This window comes from Parasteatoda tepidariorum, chromosome 7, assembly GCF_982258835.1.
Source record: "Parasteatoda tepidariorum strain Cologne lab strain chromosome 7, Ptep-v5.0, whole genome shotgun sequence".
In the NCBI taxonomy this organism is placed as follows: Eukaryota; Metazoa; Arthropoda; class Arachnida; order Araneae; family Theridiidae; genus Parasteatoda; species Parasteatoda tepidariorum.
Genome location: NC_141761.1, coordinates 108,356,539 through 108,380,742, shown reverse-complemented (window position 1 = coordinate 108,380,742; position 24,204 = coordinate 108,356,539). Strand labels below are relative to the sequence as shown.

The following is a 24,204-nucleotide window of genomic DNA, read 5'->3' as shown; positions in this document are numbered from 1 at the left end:
GTATTTCTAGAGGGTAAATAATTGAAAGAAAAGCAAGAAAAATGTTTGGATGGAAAATACTGAAAATTATTAGCTTCTGTCAACTTCGATTCTTTTTTTTTTTTTTTTTGCAAGTTTCAAATTTCTGTCACATTGCTAGAGTAATATTTGCACCAAGCTGGCACCCCTAGCGAGTGCCACTAGCACGGTACACCACTGGCTTGCAGACACCTCAAACTTAAATTAATCCTTTTTTCTTTATTTTTTTAGGTATTTATAACGGTGAACAGCCAATCCAATTTTGGGTTTACGACTACTAATGTTCATCTCCGTAGTCTTGTAATTTTGAACCCAATCCAGAAGACAAGGAAATTCCTGGATCCAAGAATTCGGAGAAATTTGCCTTTGTCGTGGACATCTTTATGAAACTAACCGCATTTGCATTACATGGAGAGGAAAACCACAAAAACCTCCCATGGTTAGCCTGATAAGGGGACTCTAACCCATGATCTGTCTACCATTAAGGATACCTTACATCAGCACTGTGGTTGGTGAAAGTCGGATGCGGAATTCGTATCGGACAGCCATGGTTGAGATTCCAAATCGGTTCACCTGATTGGAAGGCGAACGTTCTATTTAGGTATAGTAAACGCTACCTTTTTTAGGTATAGTAAAATTTCCCTGCTTCATCAAGATTGATAAAATGACTTGTTCTCTCTGACCAAGTCTTTGATTATCTGCTTTAAGTTTGCTCCCAATAATTTCGGATAATCAAAGTTCATTTCAGATAATTTAAATTAAATCGAACAGATGAAGAACAAGAGTTATATGAGGGCGTTTGATCGAGAGAATAGAGGTATAGAGAAATTTAACAAACTATTATGGTAAAGTTGAAAACCATAGAATTTTTACTTAGAAATAGATAAAATAATGTACAGAGCACAAAATTAGAAAACAAACATCTTAATAACTTATATTCTAATGATTAGATTCCATATTGTAACAAAATGCAAGTTCAATGATTCGAGAGACAAACTTTAAATGTGCTAAAACATTTGTGTAGACATTTTAGTTATGAAATCAATTTTCTCTAAATAAACATACTTTTAAATTCTTGACATTCAATTTACGGGCAATCTGGAAAATATGGTCTCAATAGTTAAGGCTGGGGAAAACGAGAGTTAGGAGTTTCTTTGCGTATTTCACCATGTCTATGGAAGTGTGTAAGATAATTTGTCACACATTTATAAAACTCGTTTATGCAAATATAATTCTACATAAATTTTTTTTAATAATTATTTATGTTCAACAATTTTCTGAATCAGAAAAAATTTAAAAGTACGACTTTTTTGATACTGTTTAGGGAGAAAAAAGTGATATTAACATCAAAGGCCTCAAATAATTGACAGCTCTTCTGTCATAACTACAAGACAATATTTCCCAGATTGCAAGAATCTCCCATATTCTGTAAAAAAAAAAAAAAAAAAAAGGTGTGTTTTTTAGAGTAGAAAGTTTTTGTGTTTCCTTTTGTAACTTAAAATATCGTCACCACAAATATTTCAGCATATTAAAGGTCAGCTTTTTGAAAAGTTATTGAGGTGTACTTTTTGTACACTATTTTAACTTTCCAAATGAAAATTTCAAAAATAAACACGCAATGATATTACTTGCCTAAAAGGAAATTAATTAAGATTAAAGGTAATATTTCTGCTTCAGCACTGCAGCCTGTTACAGACCAAGCCTTTTTCAGTAAATAGTAGTTCAGAACAAGGCAAAGAAATTTTGGTGGGTAAAATATTACCTAAACATAACAAATATGTACTGTCTGTCAAACAAAAAAACTCCTCTCGCCAAATAAAGTCGGACCTCTATTTAACGAAATCGGTAAATCCCGATAATAAGTTTGTTATATGGTAAATTCCTTAAACAAAAAATCACTTCTTGAAATACACAAATTTAAATTCATAAACACTAGACATAATTAAAAAGGTAATTGATACACCTTTATCTTGTAAACGAGTATCTACTACTTATTTTATAAATCTTAACCATAAAAGAAATCTGCATGAAAAGCAATGCTACATACATTTTCAACTAAAAAAAAAGCTAAATTTATGCATAAAATTATAGTTGCATTTATTATAAAAGTAATTTTAAACATACATAACGACATGCGTTCTCAAGTTCAATTGCTACTGATAAAATCCGCTAATTTTGTCTGAGTTTTTTGTTTGAAATGCAAACAAAAAGGGATAGGGATTTCACTGCTCTCTCTATAAGTTAAGTAACTTTGTAAATCAAATCAAGGTCAAGTCCCCCATAAAATGCGTTGATAAGCTTGAAATATTTTGGGAAATAGGGAAAGCGGATCTCAAAGAAAAGTTCGTTAAATATAAAATTCACTTCGCTATTCGGAGGTTATTTTACAAAGATATTTCCAAAATGTTCTTGGTTCCTAGAAAAAAAAAATCGCAGTATGGAAGTTCGTGAAAAAGAAGTCCGACTGTATTTCTATCAGTGACTAAGGTTATAAGGTTGAACTGTTTTAAGTAAAGGTATAGAGTAAACCTTTAGGTTTACTCTATACAGGACAGGTTTTGATTCAAGTTCGCGAGTATCAAAATTTCCCGCCTTTGAAATGTGTTTTTGTTGTTCTATTGCATCAATAATGCCAACCAAACACTGTCAGACCTTAAATCAAAGGGAGTTTTTTTGGTAATCCATTAAAGTTTTAAGACACTGAAAAAAAAACTAATAATTAATTATTTTATATTTCAATAAAATATTATACATTATAGCTTTTTCATCTTTACAATTCTTGCTTTCGATTCCTGCAACTGTATCATCTTCACAAGATTCGGAAGCATCATCTATGAGTTTTACTGGTGGGTAAAACTCTTTTAACAGTTTTGTATTGACAGATGAGAGATTGGATGGATTATCTTCCTTTGTTTGGCACAACAGTTCGACTTGAGAATCCGTCAGGTTAGATGAGAGTGACTTGATAGCTGCCACATAATCAAGCTTGCAATCCCTTTGCAACGTCAACATTTTCTTGAAATTTTCCTGAAAAGACATTGAAAGCAAAGTTATTATTTCAGAAGATTCAACTCATTTGAAAATTTTTCATCATTGTAAAAATAATAAAAATTCTTCCAACTTAAATTGACAATTTTTTAAATTTTTTTTTTGACATTAAAATATCATTGAACATTGATATGACAAAATCAAAAAGGAAATTTTAAAAATGTCATGATATCAAAAATTATGACAGTGAAAATAGCATTATTTTAAACATTTTAGACAAAATAAGAAGTGTGTCAGTATTTTAAAATATTAAGTGGCATGCATCATTGCCTAACTTTAAAAAAGTCACAAGGCAAAATCAATAAGTTTAGATAGTTAATATATTATTTAGCAAAATAACTTTATGATCATTACTTTTGCTTTGGGCCTGATCTATAAATACAGGGCCCTAAGCACAGAACTGTCAGGGGCCCCTGGTCATCGTTTAAACCAAATTGACATGTTGTTTAACTATGACGTTTTTAAATTATTTATATATTATTATAATTAGGACTGGGCTATAAATCGATATATCGTGACATATCGATTTAACGCCTGTATCGGCAGGCCGATACAGCGACTTTCGTTCCAGGCGATGCATCAGAAATCTGATTTAAGCCGTCGAGTAAAGAAGACGAACGATATAGCGATACAAGACAAGAAAGGATCTCTTACGTTCCGATGCCGACTCGCGCTGGGAAAGACGATGTACGTATCGTTATATTGAAACGGTCTTGATTGATGAGCGGTAGAATCAGAATCAGTTTTGAGAACATATATCGTGATCTCGCATGTTCGTTTCCGCACCTCTTTGCTTTTTTTTCTTCTTCTTTGTCGCGACTTGATATCGTTTCTTGTAGATTATTTTCAGTGGGACTGACTTTGTGATCGTTACCTTGTTCTGAACGTAATCTATTATTAAAAAGAATATATAAAGAAGTGTTTCTTAATTGATTAGGCAAATTTTTTTTGAAACGAAACTTTCTTTTTTATTTTTAAATGTGAAAATTAATTTTGATATTATATGTTTAAGTATTATTTTACATTATTGAATTTATTACAAACGGAAATTTAATTTAAGGTGCCCATAAAGAATTAAATTAAAACGTAATTAAATTTGTTAGGCTATTTTTTACTTTATTTTAATTTATTAAAAACTTTTTGGATAAAATAATAATTGAATGGGTTTTTATTACTGAGTTTAAATTTATAAATCTTTAGTTGTTTTCATTTTTATAAATAAAATTACAACAAAACTTATTTTTCCTCTTTTGGATTTGGACATAAGTCAAACAACTTCGTTTATTCAAAAAAATTAGTAATGTTTGCGATTGCGACTTCTTTTTTTAAAATCATTTAGCACTTCGTTTTATTAAAGAGTATAATCGTGTTTTTTAATTTTCTTTCAATATTGTCAGTTGAATTTATTATCGAATATCATAATTCTTTTGTTTTTATTTTTAAGAAATTAAACCTTACTTTGTTTTTTCGTTCAGAGTTCGGTAATTATTCAATTTAACTTTATTATTTATGTGAAATAATTATGATAAAAAATAGTGTTTCAAAAGTGTTTTTTTTTTTGTTGTTTAATTTATTTAGCACTTTGTTTTAAGCACACAAATAATTTTTAACGAACTTATTTTTTAAATTTTCTTTCCATATTGTTAGGTAAATATATTGATAAATTTCAATTTTATTTTTTTATTATTCATTTTTAAACAAAGAAATCGTTCGTTATTTGTGCGATCATTTTTAGAAAATATAACATTAATATCTTTCTTAAGCAAAACAAATACATCAAATTCATAAATTGATTTAAATCAATCTGAGTATGAAGTTTTGATAGAAATCCGACTTTCTGCGCCTTACAAGTAAATGAATTTCAAAAATACTATATCGCGATACATCGCTATATCGCAATGCAAAACTGACGATGCATCACTATATAAAATTTCTTATATCGCCCAGTCCTAATTATAATTCTTAAAGGAAAACATAAAAAGAAATTATTTGTTACAGTTAGGGGCCTCCAGGAAAACCTAGCACACCCTAGGGGGGCCTGTTATGCCCTTATGATAAATCAGACACTGCTTTTGTGTAAGTGGTATCTTAAAAACTACTTAATTTTTTTCCTTTTTAAAAAAATTATTAAAATTTAAATTTTGAAATTCAATAAAATAATACTCAAGTATTATTATTAGTTTATGATTTTAGTTGGAAGTTATTTAGTTTAATTTTGCATTTTTTGCAAAAATCTTTCTTGAAGTTTAAAAGCAAAATAGTTTTTGTGCACTTCTGCATCCTTTAACAAAAAGTAATTATAAATGAGAAATTTTGCCATGGCCTTTATAATTTTAAGAACATAAAATTTTAAAATTGACACTTGCCACAGTTTCACAAAATGCACTTAAATAAGTTAAAGTATCTGTCATGGTTTAAAAATATTTTTGTTTTTAAATATTGCGGTCATACTGGCTATTGATTCCTTTGTTAAATATTTCGTTTCTGTGCACTTACTTTAGTGTTTTGATTTCAATGTATAAGTGGTGTGTGTATTATATCTATATGTAATAACTAATATAAAGGGCTATAATAATAATATTATAAAGGGCAAATTTTTACTAATTATTTGAACAAAAATTAATAATAATTCAGCTAAGATTAAAAAAGGGCGTTATAGCAAACCGTTATTAATCACTTTTTGTTTTAATCAGATGACAATGATTTTATTTTATTTTAAAACCGTTGTTGAATAACCGACCCGATTCTCAGTTTACGACTACAATGTTCAACCCCGTAAACTTTGAATCCAATCCAGAAGACAAGGGAACTCCTGAATCAAGTATTGGAAGAAATTTGCCTTTGAGGACATTGTGGAAGACTCTTTGATGGAACTAATCTGCATTTGCATTACATAGAGAGGAAAACCCAGAAAACCTCTCACGGTTAGTCTAATGTCAAGGGGACTCTAACCTATGATCTGTCTACCACTGAGGTTATTTTATGCCAGCATTGTGGTCGGTGCGAGACGATTGTGGAATTCAAATCAATCATCCCTTCCGGGATTCAAACCCGGTTCACCTCATTGGAAGGTGAGCGCTCTATCTCCTGAGACATCACGAATTAGATGACAATGATTGCTTTTCTTCAAAAGCTAAACACATGAGCCACTTTCAACTTCAAATTTATTTCTCTAAGTCATTCTTTAATTCAAGTTATTTCTCCATTGCAACATAATTGAGAAACAATTAAGTCGATTATGACGATTAAGACACCAAAAATTAAGCCCACACAATCGTATTCCTGCCAACCCCCAAGAAAAAAAAAAAAGAGAAAATTTCACACATGAACACAGGGTAGCATAAACATCATTTTTTTAATGGAAAAAGTCCCCATTTATCATACACAAATAGAAAAAATAAATTTATTTACTTTAGTAACATCTAAATAATCTAGTTATAAAACTAATATCATTAATAATCGAAGTACAAGTTAAAAAACAAAACAGAAATTTTGAGGTTAACCAAAACTAAGTTCAGCAAGAGATTGAAAAAACTACCATAAATTGCTCTAAATAAGAAAAAATTAACTAAAATCTGTCCTTTCACATAAAAATCGGAAAAAAAAAGAAGTTATGAGCGCAAAATCGTCTATGCACGTAAAATCGTAAAAACAATGATTTTTGAAAAAATTACTAACACTTTTTTTAAAGTTGGCAAATGGAAACAATTCTCTTTAGATGGATGATAGACTCTCGTTTGATATCTCTATCAAACGGATAGGATTGACACATTTGAGATAAAAATTTTCAGGGAATAATATGCATTTTAACAGCACACTGCACCAGTGGCGTAGCGAGCTTAACTCGCGCCCGGGGCACAATACCCTTTCAGCGCCCCCCCCAATCGAAAACCATATAATATTATATGTAAAATATACTCGCAAATTAATGAATAAAGTCATAGACTCAAGCTAGGCTTTAAATTTGAGACAAAAAATGTAGTTGAGAGAACAAGACTAGATTTTGAAATGTATATGATCATCCAGAATTAGTTCAAAAGATACCTATTATTTATTTTACATTATAAAGAAATATTTTAAAAACATGCAGTTTAAAAACATGTAGTTAAAACATGCAGTAAATATTTATTATATCTAAGGAGATACATATATTTAATAATCATATGATTATAATACATTAATAAAACTAATTACTATGTCAAAATTTTCCGTGCTTTTGATGAAGCAAATGTATCAATAATATCATCAAAATTGATCATTTAAAATTTTTCTCTTTCCTATATGCTAGGTCATTTAGGCGATCTGTCAAAATTAATTTTAATTTGCTGAATGAACATTCGCAGCTAACAATTGATACTGAGATAGTCAGGAGTATTTGAAGTGCCGCTCTCAGATTTGGAAAGACATCTTCTCCATTCGAGATTGATTATAAAAGTAAGAAATTCTAATGGAGTTTTAGGTTCAATTTCTTTTCTACTGCGGAGTAACATTTTGCTATCACAAAATTTGAAAAAAAATTCTATTATATTGAAATCTGTATTATAAAATTCACCCAAATTTTTACAATTTTTTTCAAGTTCGTTATCAACATTATCCTTGTTTAATAAATTTTCAACGTCTAGTAGAAATCCAAATTTGAAATTAAGGTCACTTAATCGTGTACACATTTCTTGTTGGAGACGATCAAGAGTGCTTTTCATAACGCGAGAAATTTCACTCTCTGCGGAAAGACCACCATAGCCAATTCTCCAGGCACGTATTGTTGTATCCATATCCCATTTTTCACTAAGAGACTCTGCTTTTTCTATTGCCTCTTTATAGAGCTTGTCTCAAATTTCGGCTAGTTCAGTCGCTAATGATTCAAGATCATGGAACACTTCTCTAAAATTCATTCTAGGATCTTGTAATCTGAGCTGCACACAATCAATCCTTCTTAAGATTTCATACCAGAAATGAACTAAAGTTATAAAACTAAAGGTTAGTATATTTTGCAACAGAATTGTAGCTTCACTTCTGTTGTCACTTGTAGTGGTAGTGTGCTCTGCTAATTTTTCTAATAGTTCTTTTATATTCTCTAGCACATAGATGATAACGATAACAGCTTGCATTCTGGCTCTCCATCGCGTTTCAGATGTGTGACCTGCCATCACGGCAGCATTATTGTAACATTGTGATCTGCAGTTTGTTAATGAAATTTCATCGTAATTTAATTTCTCTAAAATTGTAATTTTGATCGAGGCTGCATCTTTAGCATGTATTTCAATAAAATCCAAAAAAGATTCTTCATTCCCCTCCGCAGAGGATCAGAATTGTGATGGCATGTCTTCGGATCATCCTCCGGGATGTTTCCCAGTCGCCAATAGCCCATTGTGCAGCTCTAGTGTGACGTAAATTAACAACAACAACAAAAAAGATTCTTTGATGGAAACTTTTTTATTGATAAAATCAGCATCTACGTACATACCTAACGACTTGGGACATTTGTACTCGAGAGATATCAGGAGTTGAATCAAACAAAAGTTCATAATATGTATTTCTTTTGATATCGTTTATTAGTTGATTTCGAACTGTAGATGCCAGAAGATGAATGAATTCATTTTGAATCTGTGGTGACAAATATGAGAATAACAAATTTTTCTGTTAACAAATTTTTTCATACTCTATTCACTTAATCGAATCGTCGAGTAGATGTAGTAAGTAATCTTATTCGATTTATTTTTACCAAGAATGCCTTGAACTTGAAAGGTAGTAGCATAGTGAAATATACAATATAATTTATGCTGACATTAAACTTATATATAACATTTAATATTTAATAACATTTCATTTTTATTCTAAACAGAGCGCGATGACAAGGGCACAAAACTGAAAAATACATGCCCAAAATAACTTAAAAGTTACTATTTCGGGTATTTCACTAATTTGTTGCTGGCTTCCACAACCTGTCGTAAATGTCACGGATGTGTACAGTCACGGATGTGTACAGGCCGGATACGTGAAAAGTATCCGGAAAGTAACAAATAATCTTTTTTTTAAAAAACAGATAATTCTCAGGCACACAACAAATACGGCGTTGTTTGTGTCTTTTCCTAAAAACGATAAGACGCTGTATTTGTTGTGTGTGTGAGAAGTATCTATATTAAAAAATAGACGATCTTTTCCGGACACTTTTTTCCCATGACTGTACATATAAGTACATTAGAGTGTTATTGTCATCGTTTTAAAATAACATGCGTAAACTACATTGCGTTTATACAAAAATAAATAGTGGTCTGAAAGAAAGAATGTTTGTACTTTGTGCACTGCAAATATTTATTATAACATATTATGAGATAATTTATGTAACCACACAGCGTAGATGCCATAAGGAAGTGCTGACAGACACAGGTCAGCCAGTAGAAAAGACGCGCCATTTCTATTATGAATATATTATTACAGTTCGATTTAGACTATTAAAGTGACATTATGAATTAAATATTATGAATAATACTTATGAATTAACATTTATTATATTACACTGGCACTAAATTTGAAATATATTTTCCAAAAATCAATTATAATAAAAAAAAATTATTCAGCAATTTTTTGTTTTGGGGACCATTTGGCGCCCCTTAGTGAGTAGCGCCCGGGGCATGATGCCCCCCCTTGCCCACCCCTCGCTACGCCACTGCACTGCACTGTTACAGAAACTGAAAAAAATATTTTCAGGAATGAACCAAATATATTACAAACAAAAAGGAATTGAAATAGGTCGTGAAATTTTTTTGTTGTAATTTTTGAGGCACAAATTAAAAGTTAAGGCAACTGGAAAGTTTGTGGTAAATACCGTGGAAAGTTCGTAATCAGTTAGCATAAATGTTTACGAAAGAATACTATTATCTTAATATTGAAGCCAAATATTTTTGACAGCCAAATATTCTTATGTAATTTACTTTTATGCTTGAAATCTTTTTGATAAGATTTAATATACTATTTTAATGTCTGTAATTCTACTCGTAACAAGGACATAACCTGGTAACTGGAACTCGTAACCTGGGCATATGGGTATTCCTGGTGACTGGAAGCTGGCTGACAAAATAGCACAGTCTGGCTCCAGTGCGATTTTCGGGAGCTCTGAACCAGCTTTGGGAATTTTTCCCACATAATTCAGGGCATCTATAGTCAAGCTCTATCACAAGTTTACCAAGGAGCAATAGCGCAACTCAGAAGGTCAGAGAAGAGCTAAATTGTGACTCTCCTATCGTGCGTTAAAAAGATTTTCTTCAGCTAAACAAGAACAGCTTGAGGAAGATCATTGTTCTTCTCACTAGGCACTGCATCCTCAGGGAACACCTATACAATATGGGTATTGAATCTGATTCTATTTGTCGAGGATGTCATCTTGAAGAGAAGATTTCATGACACATACTTTGTGATTGTGAGGTCTATTCTGGTCAAAGATTTGAGCATTAAGGCCTGGGAATTAAAAGATATTCTTGTCAGGTGTTTGCTGAACTTTGTTTTAGCTATAAAGCTTTTTCACTAAGTACGATTTTGGGAGCCGTGATGGCTCACAAGAGATAGAGCGTTCACCTTCCAACGAGGTGAACCGGGTTAGAATCCCAACGATGGCTGGTCGATACGAATTCCGCATCCAGCTAGCACTGACCACAGTGATGATGTAAAATATCCTCAGTGTTAGATCATGGATTAGATAAGCCATGGATAATGTATCCCACAGTTTATGGGTTAGAGTTCCTTTGCCATCAGGCTAACCGTGAGAGGTTTTCGTTGTTTTCCTCTGCATGCAACGCAAATGCGGGTTAGTTCCATCAAAAAGTCCTCCACAAAGGCAAATTTCTCCCAATACAGGATCCAGGAGTTCCCTTGTCTTCTGGATTGGGTTCAAAATTACAAGGCTACGGAGTTGAACATTAGCAGTCGCTTTTCCGCTAGTCATGCTTTAGGGTTTGGGTACAATAGACCCCTGATTTTGGGAGCTGCCCAACCTCAAAGGTCTGTAATTAATAAGGTTTTAATGTCATTTTAAAAATTTAATAAATATTAATGCATTTTTAGGAAATAAAAGCTTGCATCCATTTAGAAAGAAAATAATAATAATTTTTAAGAGTTTCAAACCAAAATTAAGTACTTTTCTCCAATTTGAGTATTTGAATAAAATTTCTTGACTTTTTTTCAGAAAGATGAAATTCTCCATTCCGAAAATAAATAACATGAATAAAAGAGAATGTGTATTTACTTCTGATCCATCATAATTGAATATTCCTGCAGCACTGACTGGAGCAGATTTTCGACAACGTTTCCCCAACTGTCTTCTTGAGTGAGAAAATATGTAAGGTATTTGGAAATCTTTCGCAAGTGATTTCAATTCTTCCAAATTGTCATTCAAACCTCCTAAAATGATGAGCAAACACAATTTTAATGGAGAAAAAACAATATAGTTCTTGAACTTGGTACACGGAACTTCAATTAGAGCACTTTGCACTATATCTGATACTTTTTATTTCAGGAAATGTGACATTGTACTTGTAAAACTTAGAATTTGACACTGTTTTAAATTGATACTGAATTTAAAACTGAATTGATACTAAATTAACTTTATACTGTTATACTAGTGTTGCTGATAAATAAAAATTGCAATTGATTTTAATCCAGTGAATAAAAGCTCAACTAATCATAAAGCACAGGAATCGGCCAAAAGCTTAGCAGAATCTAATTATAATTCCTTGTACCAAGTGTAAGAACGATTACTGCCTAAAATATGCTTGAATGGCCCCTTAATAAACATTGCAATATAATTTCTTCAATGTTACACATTTATAAATTTTTAATGAACTTAATTTAGAATTGTAAACTGTATCACTTTCTATATTAAAAGCTTGTTTTAAAGCAATGAATTTGAGAATGCAGTCAGCATGCTTTAGTTTGCTGAGGGGTCATTAAAATTCTAGGCACACACCTCTGTCTGCAATCTGTAGAATCAAATAGATACAGTGACTGTGGAAGTATCCAAAGAGAAGAGGGAGGGGCTCTCTCCGCCCCCCTCTCTATATATACATGTATGTATATATACATATATATCACACTTCACAAATTAGCAATCAAGAATTCGAACTTGCAACTTTAACTCCATGATTCGAATTGTTTTACAATTAAAATAAAATTAATAATAGAAAATTTTTTACCTGTAAATTATTTATCTCTCATTTAATGGTGATTTTTTTAAATATGTTTCACTGTTCTTTTTTTTTTATTCTGTTCGGTGTAGTATTTGAAAGTAAAAATTTTCCCCTTCGATTAGCAATAGGGTCGGTAAGCTTTGGTCCTACGGGAGGGGATGAGTAAGGGATGATTTGGTAGCATTTTACCAAGGAAATGTTAAAGCTCGCTTGAAATAGAGCGTTTTTTTAGAAATCAGCTACAAATTTTTTGTTCGTAAATTTAATTACACAAATATTGAGTAAAAAATTGTAATCTTAGAAGGGGCTGTGTTCCTTTATTTATGTAACAAGAGGGGGCTAAAGCCCCCCGGATCCGCGGACCCTGAATAGATATTTAAGTCAAATGGTAGCAAAATTAGTTAAAATAAGTGACAATAATAAAAATAATATTTTTTATTTGCTTGTGTTAAGTCAATAGATGTAAATGAAATACATTTCAAGACAAATAATAAACTATATTTCAAGACATTTCATAAAATAATTTAAGATGGAAAAGTACCTTCACTTTGACTGTCTTCAATATCTGATGCTATAATAATGCACTTAAGTTTTTTCAATTTCACGTGTCTCTTTATTTCCCGAATTCCATACACTAGTCTACGTTTCATTCGAGCCTACAGTAAACATGAAACAAACAGTAAGCAATTGTTCATCTTAAATATTGGGAAATACAAAAATATCATAGATTGGTTTAAAAACTGAGTTAAATACGTAGTTTTATTCTTTTACAACCATTGCTTAATTGAATATGTACAGGGTGATTATAATTAAAGTTACGATTTCAAAAATCGATAATTTTAAAAAAACTCATCAGAATGATCTGATATTTTAACAGAACAATTGTGAGGAAATGTAATTTCGTTAGGTGAAGGAAAAAAAAAGTTCCAAAGTCTGCCAATGAATGGCGCGGTCAGAGTTATGTCAGGAGGATTCGTTACACACAGGAATGTTGTTAGCCCAAAGGAAACAATTGAGTTCAGGGTTTTACTAAAAATTAATTTGCAAAAAGACAAGAATGCATGTTTACAGCAACAGCAGGGATAATGCCAAAAAAAAGAACTTCATAGAACAAACATCTTACTGATGATTAAGGCATAAGTTGATCGATGTGCCCTCCACGCTGTTCTGCCACTAACTGGAAGCACAAAACGGATGCTCCCTAACGGATCGGAGAGTATCTGTACTGATGCAATGGATCTAATGTGTGATGCTTACCTTCAAGTTAGCTAGAGTCTCAATGAGCTGCGATGGCTCAGGGGATAGAGCTCCAAATGAGGTGAACTGGGTTCGAATCCCAGCGATGGCTTTTTGATACAAATACACCGACCACATACCTTACACCGACCACAGTGCTGACATGAAAACATCCTCAGCGGTAGATGGATCATGGGTTAGAGTCCCTTTGCCCTCAGACTAACCATGGGGAGTTCTTGTGGTCTTTTTCTCCATGTAACGCAAATGCGGGTTAGTTCCATTAAAAAGTCCTTCACAAAGGAAGATTTCTCCCAATACTTGATCCAGGAGTTCCCTTGTCTCCCGAGTTGGGTTCAAAATTATAAGGCTACGGAGTTGTAACATCAGTAGTCGTAAACCCAAAAATTGGCTCATCGTCAGTTATGAAATATAAAATCAAATCTGCCCGCTGTAAACAATATTCTTCAGGTACCCCAAAAGTCAGAAATTACACAGTTTAAGGGGGGGATGTGGCGGCTATGTTGTTAGAAAATAGCCGTTTATGATCCTATCATCTCTGAAATGAGCACTCAGCAGCTGCTTCACAGGAGTAGCAATGTGCGGAGGAGCACTATCTTGCATCCACATACTAACTCTGCTGAAATGCCAGAAGGACATGGTCACACAAGAGTGCTTCATACCGCTTGCCAGCAATGGTGCAGGTAACAGGACCCGCATGTGTGATCTCCTCAAAGAAAACTGGACCGGCGAACGATAAACGCTGCAGTCATTCCACACCACACAGTGACCTTTTCAGAGTGAAGAGGTAATGGCTGATTCTCGGTCACCCATAACCTGTAATTTTCAGTATTTACAGAACCTTGCAAAAGGAAGTGGGCTTCATCAAATCACAGAATATTCTACGGCCATTCGTTGTCTACTTCCGTTTAGGCAAGCAATCGTAGTGCTAAAGATTCATAAGCTTCCAAGAGAGCAGGTAGCAACTGTTGCACATGAGTTATCTGGTACAGGTAGCAGCTCAAGATGTTCCATAGGACTTCACGCACCGTGCTAAATGGCATATCCATCATTATTAATGATAAAACGTTTCTAGAAATTTTTATAAAATGCAGTAAAATTCACAAATATGCCCCCTAACATGTTACATCACAAAACTCTTTAACTACATTGTGTTTTGTAGTTGAAAAGTTAAGCGAACGGATAAAGTTAGTGACATAAACGTAAGGATTGTGTTATAACCATTTGTAATTATAGAACATTAATTTATTCTGTAGAAATATTCAGATCCCCAGCTTTCAATCGAAAATATTATTTATAAATAGCTCTTTAATATTTTGATACATACTGATAAAATCCAAAAATATGTCACATAAATATATTCTCCTACAAAGCTTATTTTTATTTTTATTAAAAAATTACTAACCTTGACAGGATCTTTCTGATGCATTCGATCTTGAAAGCGAGCAAGATCATCCAGCAAGAGAGACACTGTCTCATCTAGGTTTTTGCTCAAAAACTGATCACAGTATCTGTAATAATAACAGTATCAATGATTATCAGAAGATAGCATTATGCATAAAAGAAAAATAAATAAATAAAAAACTATGCAAAAATATACAAAATATGCTCATTCAAAGCAGAGACAGGAAAAAAAAAATTGTTTAGAAAAGAAAGTAGAAAAAAAAATGTTAAAAAGAATCAAAATATACGTCGGGAGTTTTTTCTCCTGGTAGGGCCACCCTAGGCGTGAAGGCTATCCTATTATGCCCAGCTATAGCATGCAGGCACAATGAGGGAAAGTCAGACTTCAGCCCATGCGGTTCCTCTTTTAATTGAAGCTGCCTCTTGCCCATCGCCATGGATCAGTCGTTGCTGATGCGACATGATCATCTGAACTTGGTCTAGGGCTCTAGACCAAGGGGATAAGTAAACAACAACAACAAAAGCAAAATATTCTTTTCTCAGACTCTTTAACACCTAGACTTAAATGGTTTAATAATTAAACTAATCTTTCATCTGGTGGAAAAACATTAAAAATTTGAAGACAAAAAAAAAAAAAAATCAAAATAAGAAGCTGTTTAACTTATTTGTTTAGTTTTAAAAAATTTATTATTCATTGCTATTTAATTTTCAATCTGAATATAGTATTTTATTCTTAATTGTAACTTTAAACGCTAGCAGCATCAATTCATCATATATCATTTTATTTTGTTTAATTCAAATTCAGAGATGTCAGCACAATTTTTGTTTGAGTCTGCGCAGTAGTAAGTTTCATTTTCGAACCTTTACTTTTACTTTGTTTTTCGTCACGGAGCAAATTATTACGAATTCGATGTGTTGTAGATGGTTATAATTTTCTTTTCGGGACCAGCTCCCAAAGATATTACGATGATACATTCAAAATTGTTATTTATCGATAGCTATTAGCTATATTAATTTACGAGGTGAGTCGTTTTTATGTTTTGTTGTCATTAGTTGTGCTGAACTGTCTGAAATCGTTTTCATGTTTAATTAACTAAATAATTTGCTGCTATCTTATTTTCAACTTGTTTACTGTTAAAAATTTCAATTCAAGTTTATATTTTGTGAAATCAATTATTATCCAGTATTGTTAATTGTTCAATATATTATTTGCAGAATAAATGTTCTTAAGATTCTTAATTTGTCAGGGTTTAAATTTTACAATATATTTGTTTTCTTTCTCTTTTTTTATTTTGGTAATTAATTTTACCTGGTCCGTCGTTTTACAATTTACAACTATTCATTTTTTGGTCTCGTCGAGACGGGAGACGGCCACTGAGCTATTGTTTTGTCGTGAGAATTTGCATTTTCGTGCTTTTGATTTCGTACCGGAAACGACGCTGAGTCTTTTGTTTGTTTTGATTAGCATTTCGTATTTTCGATTTCGATATGGATATGTTAAAAAAGAAGCGTAGTGTGTTAAAGGGGAAAATTACTAGAATTTCAAACATTCTTCATCCGAAATTTGATGTTGTTTCTATTGATGTCGCAGAGTTAGAAGTATTTAAAGAACAAATTAACGAAATTTGGTCTGAATTAAACAGCATACATAACGATATTATGTTACAATGTAAAGAAGATGAATTTGAAACGAATTCAAATGAATTTGATGAAATCGCATCTAAAATTGATTTATTAAAAATCAAAATTGCTCGTGAATTTTCAAAGAGTAAAACGGAAGTATGTAGTAATAATGCCGCTAATGTTAGTGATAATAAATCGAAACTTTCAGAAACTTGTTTAAGGCTCCCAAAATTTGAATTACCAACGTTTTTTGGTGAAAGCGAGAAATGGTTATCATTTAAAGAGTTATTTTTGACGTCTATCGATAAAAATTCTGATTTAACGGAACTTCAGAAATTTCAGTATTTATACGCTAGCGTAAAGGGATCCGCTCTTAAATTAATTTCAGGTTTTTCACTTACCGAAGAAAATTATAAGCATGCTTGGGAAACTTTAAATTCAAGATTTGATAATAAAAGAGAATTAGCGTTTGCTCAGATTTCCAAATTATTTCGATTGAAGTCTATGAAACCGAATTCAGCTAAGTCTATTTTCGAAATTTTAGACACTTGTAACGAAGTTACGCGAATTTTATTAACTTTAGGTTTAGAAGTAAATTCGTTTGTCGATTTAATTTTAATTCATTTTATTTTGGGTAAATTAGACGAAACACTTAGGCAAAGATGGGAACTAAGTTTGACAAATCAAGATTTTCCAAAATTTTCTGATTTGGCTAAATTTTTAGAACAACAGGCGAAAGGTTTATCTTGTAAAGATGGAATACAAACGGAAATAAAACAAAATTCGATTCCTAAGAAAGCATTCGTTAACAATATTGTTCTGAATAAAAAAGAAAATTCATGTTTTACATGCAGTGAAAGTCATCCAATTTTTAAATGTCCTATTTATGGTAAAATGTCCATCGATGACAGGTGGAATCTCATAAAAAGCCACAAAATTTGTGCTAATTGTTTAAGGAAGGGTCATTTTCCGAATTCTTGTTCTTCGAACTCTACTTGTAAATCTTGTCAAAAAAGACATCACACTTCACTGCATCGATTTTACCCTATAAATTCTAATGTTTACAATTCAGTTAGGCAAAATTCAAATTCATTTGCTAATACTGCAGCCAGATCTGAAAATTTAGTTGAAGCTAGGGATAATATTCAGCTCAGCACAACTTGTCAACAAAACTTTAAAAGTGAGGAACATACTTTATTATCAACAGCTTTAATAAAGGTTAAAAATGCTGAGGGGCATTTCGTTAATTGCCGAGCGCTGATTGACAACGGCAGTCAGAAATCTCTAGTGAGCAAAAACTGTGTTAAAAGACTGCAATTATCAAAGACTGTTACAAATCATTCGATTTCAGGAATTAATAATACGCTAGTAAAATCTTCTTTATCTGAAGTATCTTTGGTCTTTTCTCCACATTTTAATGAGAACATTTTTTGCTGTAAAGCTTTAATTGTAGACTGCATAACAAGTGATTTACCGAACTTCACATTTTCTTCATGCAACTGGCCACACCTGCATGGTCTAATGCTTGCAGATCCAACATTTCATGCAACTGGTCCAATAGACATTCTGTTAGGAGCCGACTTATACGCTGACTTGCTAATTGGAGAACCAATTTTAGGGAAGAAAGGTACTCCAGCTGCACTCAATTCTCATCTAGGCTGGCTATTATCAGGAAGAGTGTTCTCAAACTCCAATAAGGAAAACTCCTTTGTGAACTGTCATCTTACCTCATCTTTGGATTGTCAGTTGGCAAAATTCTGGGAGCTCGAATCTTTACCTCAAGCTGAACTGAAATCAAAGAATGATATAGATTGTGAAGCATTTTACGAAAAAACGGTTGCTAGAGATCCATCTGGACGGTATATTGTGAGAATACCTTTCAAACATTCTATAGAATTTGGTGACTCAGCTACTCAAGCTAGTAAAAGATTCAACTACATTGAAAGAAAACTAAGTAAGAATAATGAACTTGAACATCAGTACACAACTTTCATGTCGGAATATCTTCAATTAGGTCATATGGAAAGAGTTCCTTCCGACGAACTGATTAAGGAATCAACATTTTATCTACCTCATCATTTCGTTATTAAAGAAGACAGCAACACAACCAAACTAAGAGTGGTCTTCGATGCGTCAGCTAAGGATTCTTCAGGGAATTCTCTCAACAATGCATTGCATGCAGGTCCTCGTTTGCAGCCCGAATTATTTTCTCTATTACTAAAATTTAGAACTTTCAAAGTTGCATTTACTGCTGACATCGAGAAAATGTTTCGTCAAATTCGTATTCATGAAGAGGATGCTGATTACCAACGAATACTCTGGAGGTTCAAACCTGAAGAAGAAATCCAGATATACAGATTATTAACTGTCACCTATGGAACAGCCTGTGCTCCCTATCTTGCTGTAAAAACACTTCAACAACTCGCTAAGGACGAAGAGAAAGCTTTTCCTGATGCTTCAAGAGTTCTTAAGGAAGAATTTTATGTTGATGATCTGTTATCAGGTACAGATTCCATCCCCAATGCCAAAAATCTAGTTTCAAACTTAAAATCACTTTTGCAACGAGGAGGTTTCAATCTCAGAAAATGGTCGTCTAATTGTTCAGAGGTTCTATCAGATCTTTCCAAAGACTCTCTCTCACAGCAGCACAATGTTACTATAGAAGAAAATCAATGTCAGAAGGTCTTAGGACTGTATTGGAATACACAGCAAGATACTTTTCAGGTGAACATTTCATTTCCAGAGATAGTTACCTCAAAAAGAGAACTTCTTTCTGTCATAGCTAGGATTTTTGATCCCCTGGGCTTTCTTTCACCTGCCACAATCATCTTAAAAATTTTGATGCAAAGCCTATGGAAAAATAAATTAACTTGGGACGAACCTTTAACCGAAGAGCTCTTATGTGTCTGGAAAACGTTCCAGGCTGAAAAACAGGCTTTAAAGGAAATAGCAATTCAAAGAAGACTGGTGTCTGTAAATAATTTAATCATTGATGCCCAGTTACACGGATTTTGCGACGCCTCACTCAAAGCATATTCAGCTGTTTTTTATTTGAAAGTAGTGGATAACGAAAAAAGAGCTTCAGTGAACATAGTGGCAGCAAAAACCAGGGTCGCTCCTTTGAAAACAGTATCATTACCTCGCCTCGAACTGTGTGCAGCTCATTTGCTAGCAAAATTGTATAGTAATCTTCAAATTTCGATAGATCAAATTTGGAAGCAAGTGTTCTTATGGTCGGATTCAGAAATCGTTCTGAGTTGGATTCGATCAGACTCTTTAAAGGATCAGTTCGTAAAAAATAGAGTTGCAGCCATAACATCACTTACTAATATTGGCGACTGGAACCATGTGGCTGGAGTTACCAATCCTGCCGACTGCGCCTCTCGAGGAATTTTTCCAAAGAAGCTTAAGGACTTGGAACTTTGGTGGCAGGGCCCGGAGTGGCTATCTAATACAAATTCAGCATTCACCGAAGAGGTTAAACCAAACTCTGTTCACACTTCCAACCCTGACACTTTAATACATGCCTCAGCAGTTGAAAGTAATTCGATGCAAGAGTTAACTCAAAAATATTCATCATTCAGCAAATTAATAAGAGTGATTGCTTGGTGTAAAAGATTCGTGTTCAACTCGAGAAATTCGGAAAATCGGATAAACGGTTGCCTTCAAGTTAGTGAACTGGATAATGCTCTTATCGCAATTATTAAAGAAATTCAAAGGGTGGAATTCAGTGCTGAAATTAAGTCGATCAAAAATAAAGGCTGTGTTCCAAGAAACTCTAAAATAATAACCCTTTCACCTTTTCTAGATTCTGACAAGGTCTTAAGAATTGGTGGGAGACTCAAAAATTCAAATCTGTCACTGTCGGCTAAACATCCTTTTCTTTTGCCGAAAAGTCATCATTTTGTCACGCTTATTATAGAATATTATCATAAGCTTTCGTTACATTCTGGCATTTCTGTAGTTTTATCTTTAATTCGGCAAAAATTTTGGTTTCTAGCTGGGAGAAACACAGTAAGAAAGATCCTCAGAGGCTGTATAACTTGTTTAAAGGTAAATGCTGTTTCTTCAAGCCAGCTCATGGCCGATTTGCCTCGTGATCGACTTATTCCATCTAAACCTTTCCAACGTGTTGGGTTGGACTTTGCAGGTCCAATTTCAACCAAACCAAATTTACCAAGATCTAAAGTCACCTTAAAGTCGTACATTGCACTTTTCATTTGTTTTGCTACGAAGGCCGTCCACTTGGAACTTGTCTCTGATTTGTCAACAGAAACCTTCCTAGCATCCTTTCGTCGATTTATTGCTAGACGAGGGTTGCCATCTGATGTATACAGTGATAATGCCACAAATTTTAAAGGAGCCAGTAACTATTTGAAGTCTCTGTTCAAAATTGTTCGAGACAATTCAGTTCAAGATTTTTCCAGCAATCTTCAAATCTCTTGGCACTTTATTCCTCCAGCAGCACCTCATTTTGGCGGACTCTGGGAGTCTAATATTAAATCAACCAAGAGACATCTGCTAAAAGTATGCGGCTCAGCTATACTAAATTTCGAAGAACTGGCTACGCTCTTGTGCCAAATTGAGGCTTGCCTCAATTCTCGACCGTTATGTCCCTTAACCTCAGAAATAAGTGATCTAGAGGCTCTTACCCCTGGACATTTTATTGTGGGTGCTCCACTTCTTTCATTGCCTGAGAGAGACCCATCACCATCCATGTGTCTCAAGTCTAGATGGTTTTTAATTCAAAAACTTCGTGCTCTATTTTGGAACAAATGGAGTAAAGATTATCTCCAAACTCTACAAACTAAATCTAAGTGGACTGGTACATCAACGAATGTTGCCGTTGGGGACTTAGTTCTCTTAAAAACTGACTCGATCTCCACACCTTTAAAATGGACTTCAGCCCGAATAGTAAGGACTTTTCCTGGCAGTGACGGACTGGTCCGGGTCGTAGAAGTCAAGACTTCTAATGGACAATTCACCAGACCCATTACAAAAATCTGCCCATTACCCAAGAACTGACTCCTCCACCACCTTGGCCGGCAGGATGTTTAGTTTTAAAAAATTTATTATTCATTGCTATTTAATTTTCAATCTGAATATAGTATTTTATTCTTAATTGTAACTTTAAACGCTAGCAGCATCAATTCATCATATATCATTTTATTTTGTTTAATTCAAATTCAGAGATGTCAGCACAATTTTTGTTTGAGTCTGCGCAGTAGTAAGTTTCATTTTCGAACCTTTACTTTTACTTTGTTTTTCGTCACGGAGCAAATTATTACGAATTCGATGTGTTGTAGATGGTTATAATTTTCTTTTCGGGACCAGCTCCCAAAGATATTACGATGATACATTCAAAATTGTTATTTATCGATAGCTATTAGCTATATTAATTTACGAGGTGAGTCGTTTTTATGTTTTGTTGTCATTAGTTGTGCTGAACTGTCTGAAATCGTTTTCATGTTTAATTAACTAAATAATTTGCTGCTATCTTATTTTCAACTTGTTTACTGTTAAAAATTTCAATTCAAGTTTATATTTTGTGAAATCAATTATTATCCAGTATTGTTAATTGTTCAATATATTATTTGCAGAATAAATGTTCTTAAGATTCTTAATTTGTCAGGGTTTAAATTTTACAATATATTTGTTTTCTTTCTCTTTTTTTATTTTGGTAATTAATTTTACCTGGTCCGTCGTTTTACAATTTACAACTATTCATTATTTATTTTCTAAACTTCGTGCAAATATTTTATTTCCCAAACCTGAGATTCACAACCTGGGACCCATTAGTCGAAATCGCCCTAGAAACTCCTTTAACTCGAGTAGTCTCAAATTTTATAAAGAAATGAAAATTGAAAAAAAAAAAAAAAAAAAGACATTTCTTCTTTGCAAAAATATACAAATATTGTATTAGAGTGATAATCCCTTTTTAAACTAGTCATCTTCCACGCATTTGTTTTTTTTTTTATTTTTATTATTTTTTTTTACAAGTAAGTTGTTACACAATGATTTGGTTATAAGTCTGAACTTGATAGTAACCATTTAACTTATCATTGGCTCAGTGTTTGCAGTGAAATGCAATTTCTTTCAAATTTGTAGAAATAAACCAGGGAAAAAAAAGGGGAAAAGGGATTTCCGAAACTAAAAACATAACACCCAAAATTCAGGATTTTTTTAAGACTATTGACTCAATTAAAATGCAGAGATCCGTTTTTATTTTCTAGAGGATGTTATACCACAGATGAAACTCTTCATGGCTCTTTCACCTCCATTGTATATTAAAATTCAATGTTCTCTGTCTAAGGGCCATGTTACATACGCATAGCTGCCAACAAGGATAGGAAAAAATCCAGTAGATTTTACGAAATAATATAAATTTCATGATAATTGCTGCCTGCAATTTTTTCCAGTTATGATTGACATCAAATAAATATACTTTAAATTTTATGTATTATGTTTACTCATAATTTTGAATAGTAATTGGCATTTAATTCATCAAAGATAGTTCAAATACTTTTTTAATTAATTTAAAAAGGGAAATCTTAATAAAAACTGAACATTTTAGAACAATAGAAAGTTTTAAACAGATTTCTATAAATAAGGCTTGCTTCATTATGTATTAATAACACTTATTTAAATATTCAAACAGGCAAAAATTCTATTTCAATAGGAATATTTTTAGAAAACTTACTCACTTTTAGGGAATTTTCTAAAATGTACAAAAACCAGGAGAATTTTTATTAAAATTTTAGATCAGGAGAAACGTGCAAAATCCAGTAGTCTAAGCTGGGAAATCAAGTAGAGTTGGCAGCTATAAAATCCAAAGTTCAGGGAAAAGTGAGTTCAGGTAAACTTAGAGTAAACTATGAAGTTTCAAATGCTGAAAAAATGCTTTCAAAACATCAAAATGCCAACAAATAATTGCAGTATTACTTCCACACTGCACAATCCTGTCATATTTTATTTGCATTTTGATGTTTTGAAAATTATTTTCAGCATTTGAAACTTCAGGGTTTATACTAGGTTTACCTAAACTTTGGATTTTAAGAGACTAATGGAGATGAAAGAGAATTTGCCATGAAGGGTCTCTCCCACACCCTGTAGCAAAATTTTTACGGGCTTTCTGCGACAAACTTCCCTAGCACTAATATTTTGCCTAAAGATATTTTTAGTTATAACAATTTCTAATTTAAAGTAACATAAACGTAGTGTGTACAGAAGAAAGAATAGAATAAAAATGTATAAAAGTTTTTAATTGTAAAAAGTAATATTTTTTAAAATTCTAATATTATAGGTAATATTCTCGCATTTCGTAGGCAGAAAAATGCACTAATTATTTTCTCTTTCGAATTTTGTAAATCATTACACAAATTGAAATTTGCAAATAAATTAAACCATAATAAACTAAAATTCGTACATAAATTAAAAATTGTAAAATCTGTTAAGTAACTCACAAAATAAAGATCACGAATAGGACTCTAAAAGATACTCAAGTGTATGTAAAATATGGTGCTCATGAAAAAAAAAAAAAAAATGAAAGAAAGAACATCATTTCTAGAGCTCTACAAAGAACATAATTTCCTCATTTAAACTTTAGTGATTTCTGAATTTTTTTATTTTATTTTATTAATTTTAAATTCTAGCTGAAGTCAGTCGTTACCGATTTTTA

At 32.6% G+C, this 24,204-nt stretch overlaps 1 protein-coding gene across 1 annotated transcript in view; it reads right to left on the bottom strand.

Moving 5' to 3' along the window:
* Positions 1-2,726: 2,726 nt before the first annotated feature.
* The window catches only part of Sbp2 (SECIS-binding protein 2), a 37,964-nt gene continuing 16,486 nt past the window's right edge, over positions 2,727-24,204 (bottom strand). Inside the window, exons 9-12 of the mRNA XM_016065319.5 lie at positions 14,905-15,010; positions 12,787-12,901; positions 11,306-11,460; positions 2,727-3,045 (exon numbers count right to left, since the gene is read on the bottom strand). Of these exons, the coding sequence (XP_015920805.3) occupies positions 2,731-3,045; positions 11,306-11,460; positions 12,787-12,901; positions 14,905-15,010 (691 nt within the window). The 3' untranslated portion in view covers positions 2,727-2,730. The remainder of the gene's footprint in view (positions 3,046-11,305; positions 11,461-12,786; positions 12,902-14,904; positions 15,011-24,204) is intronic.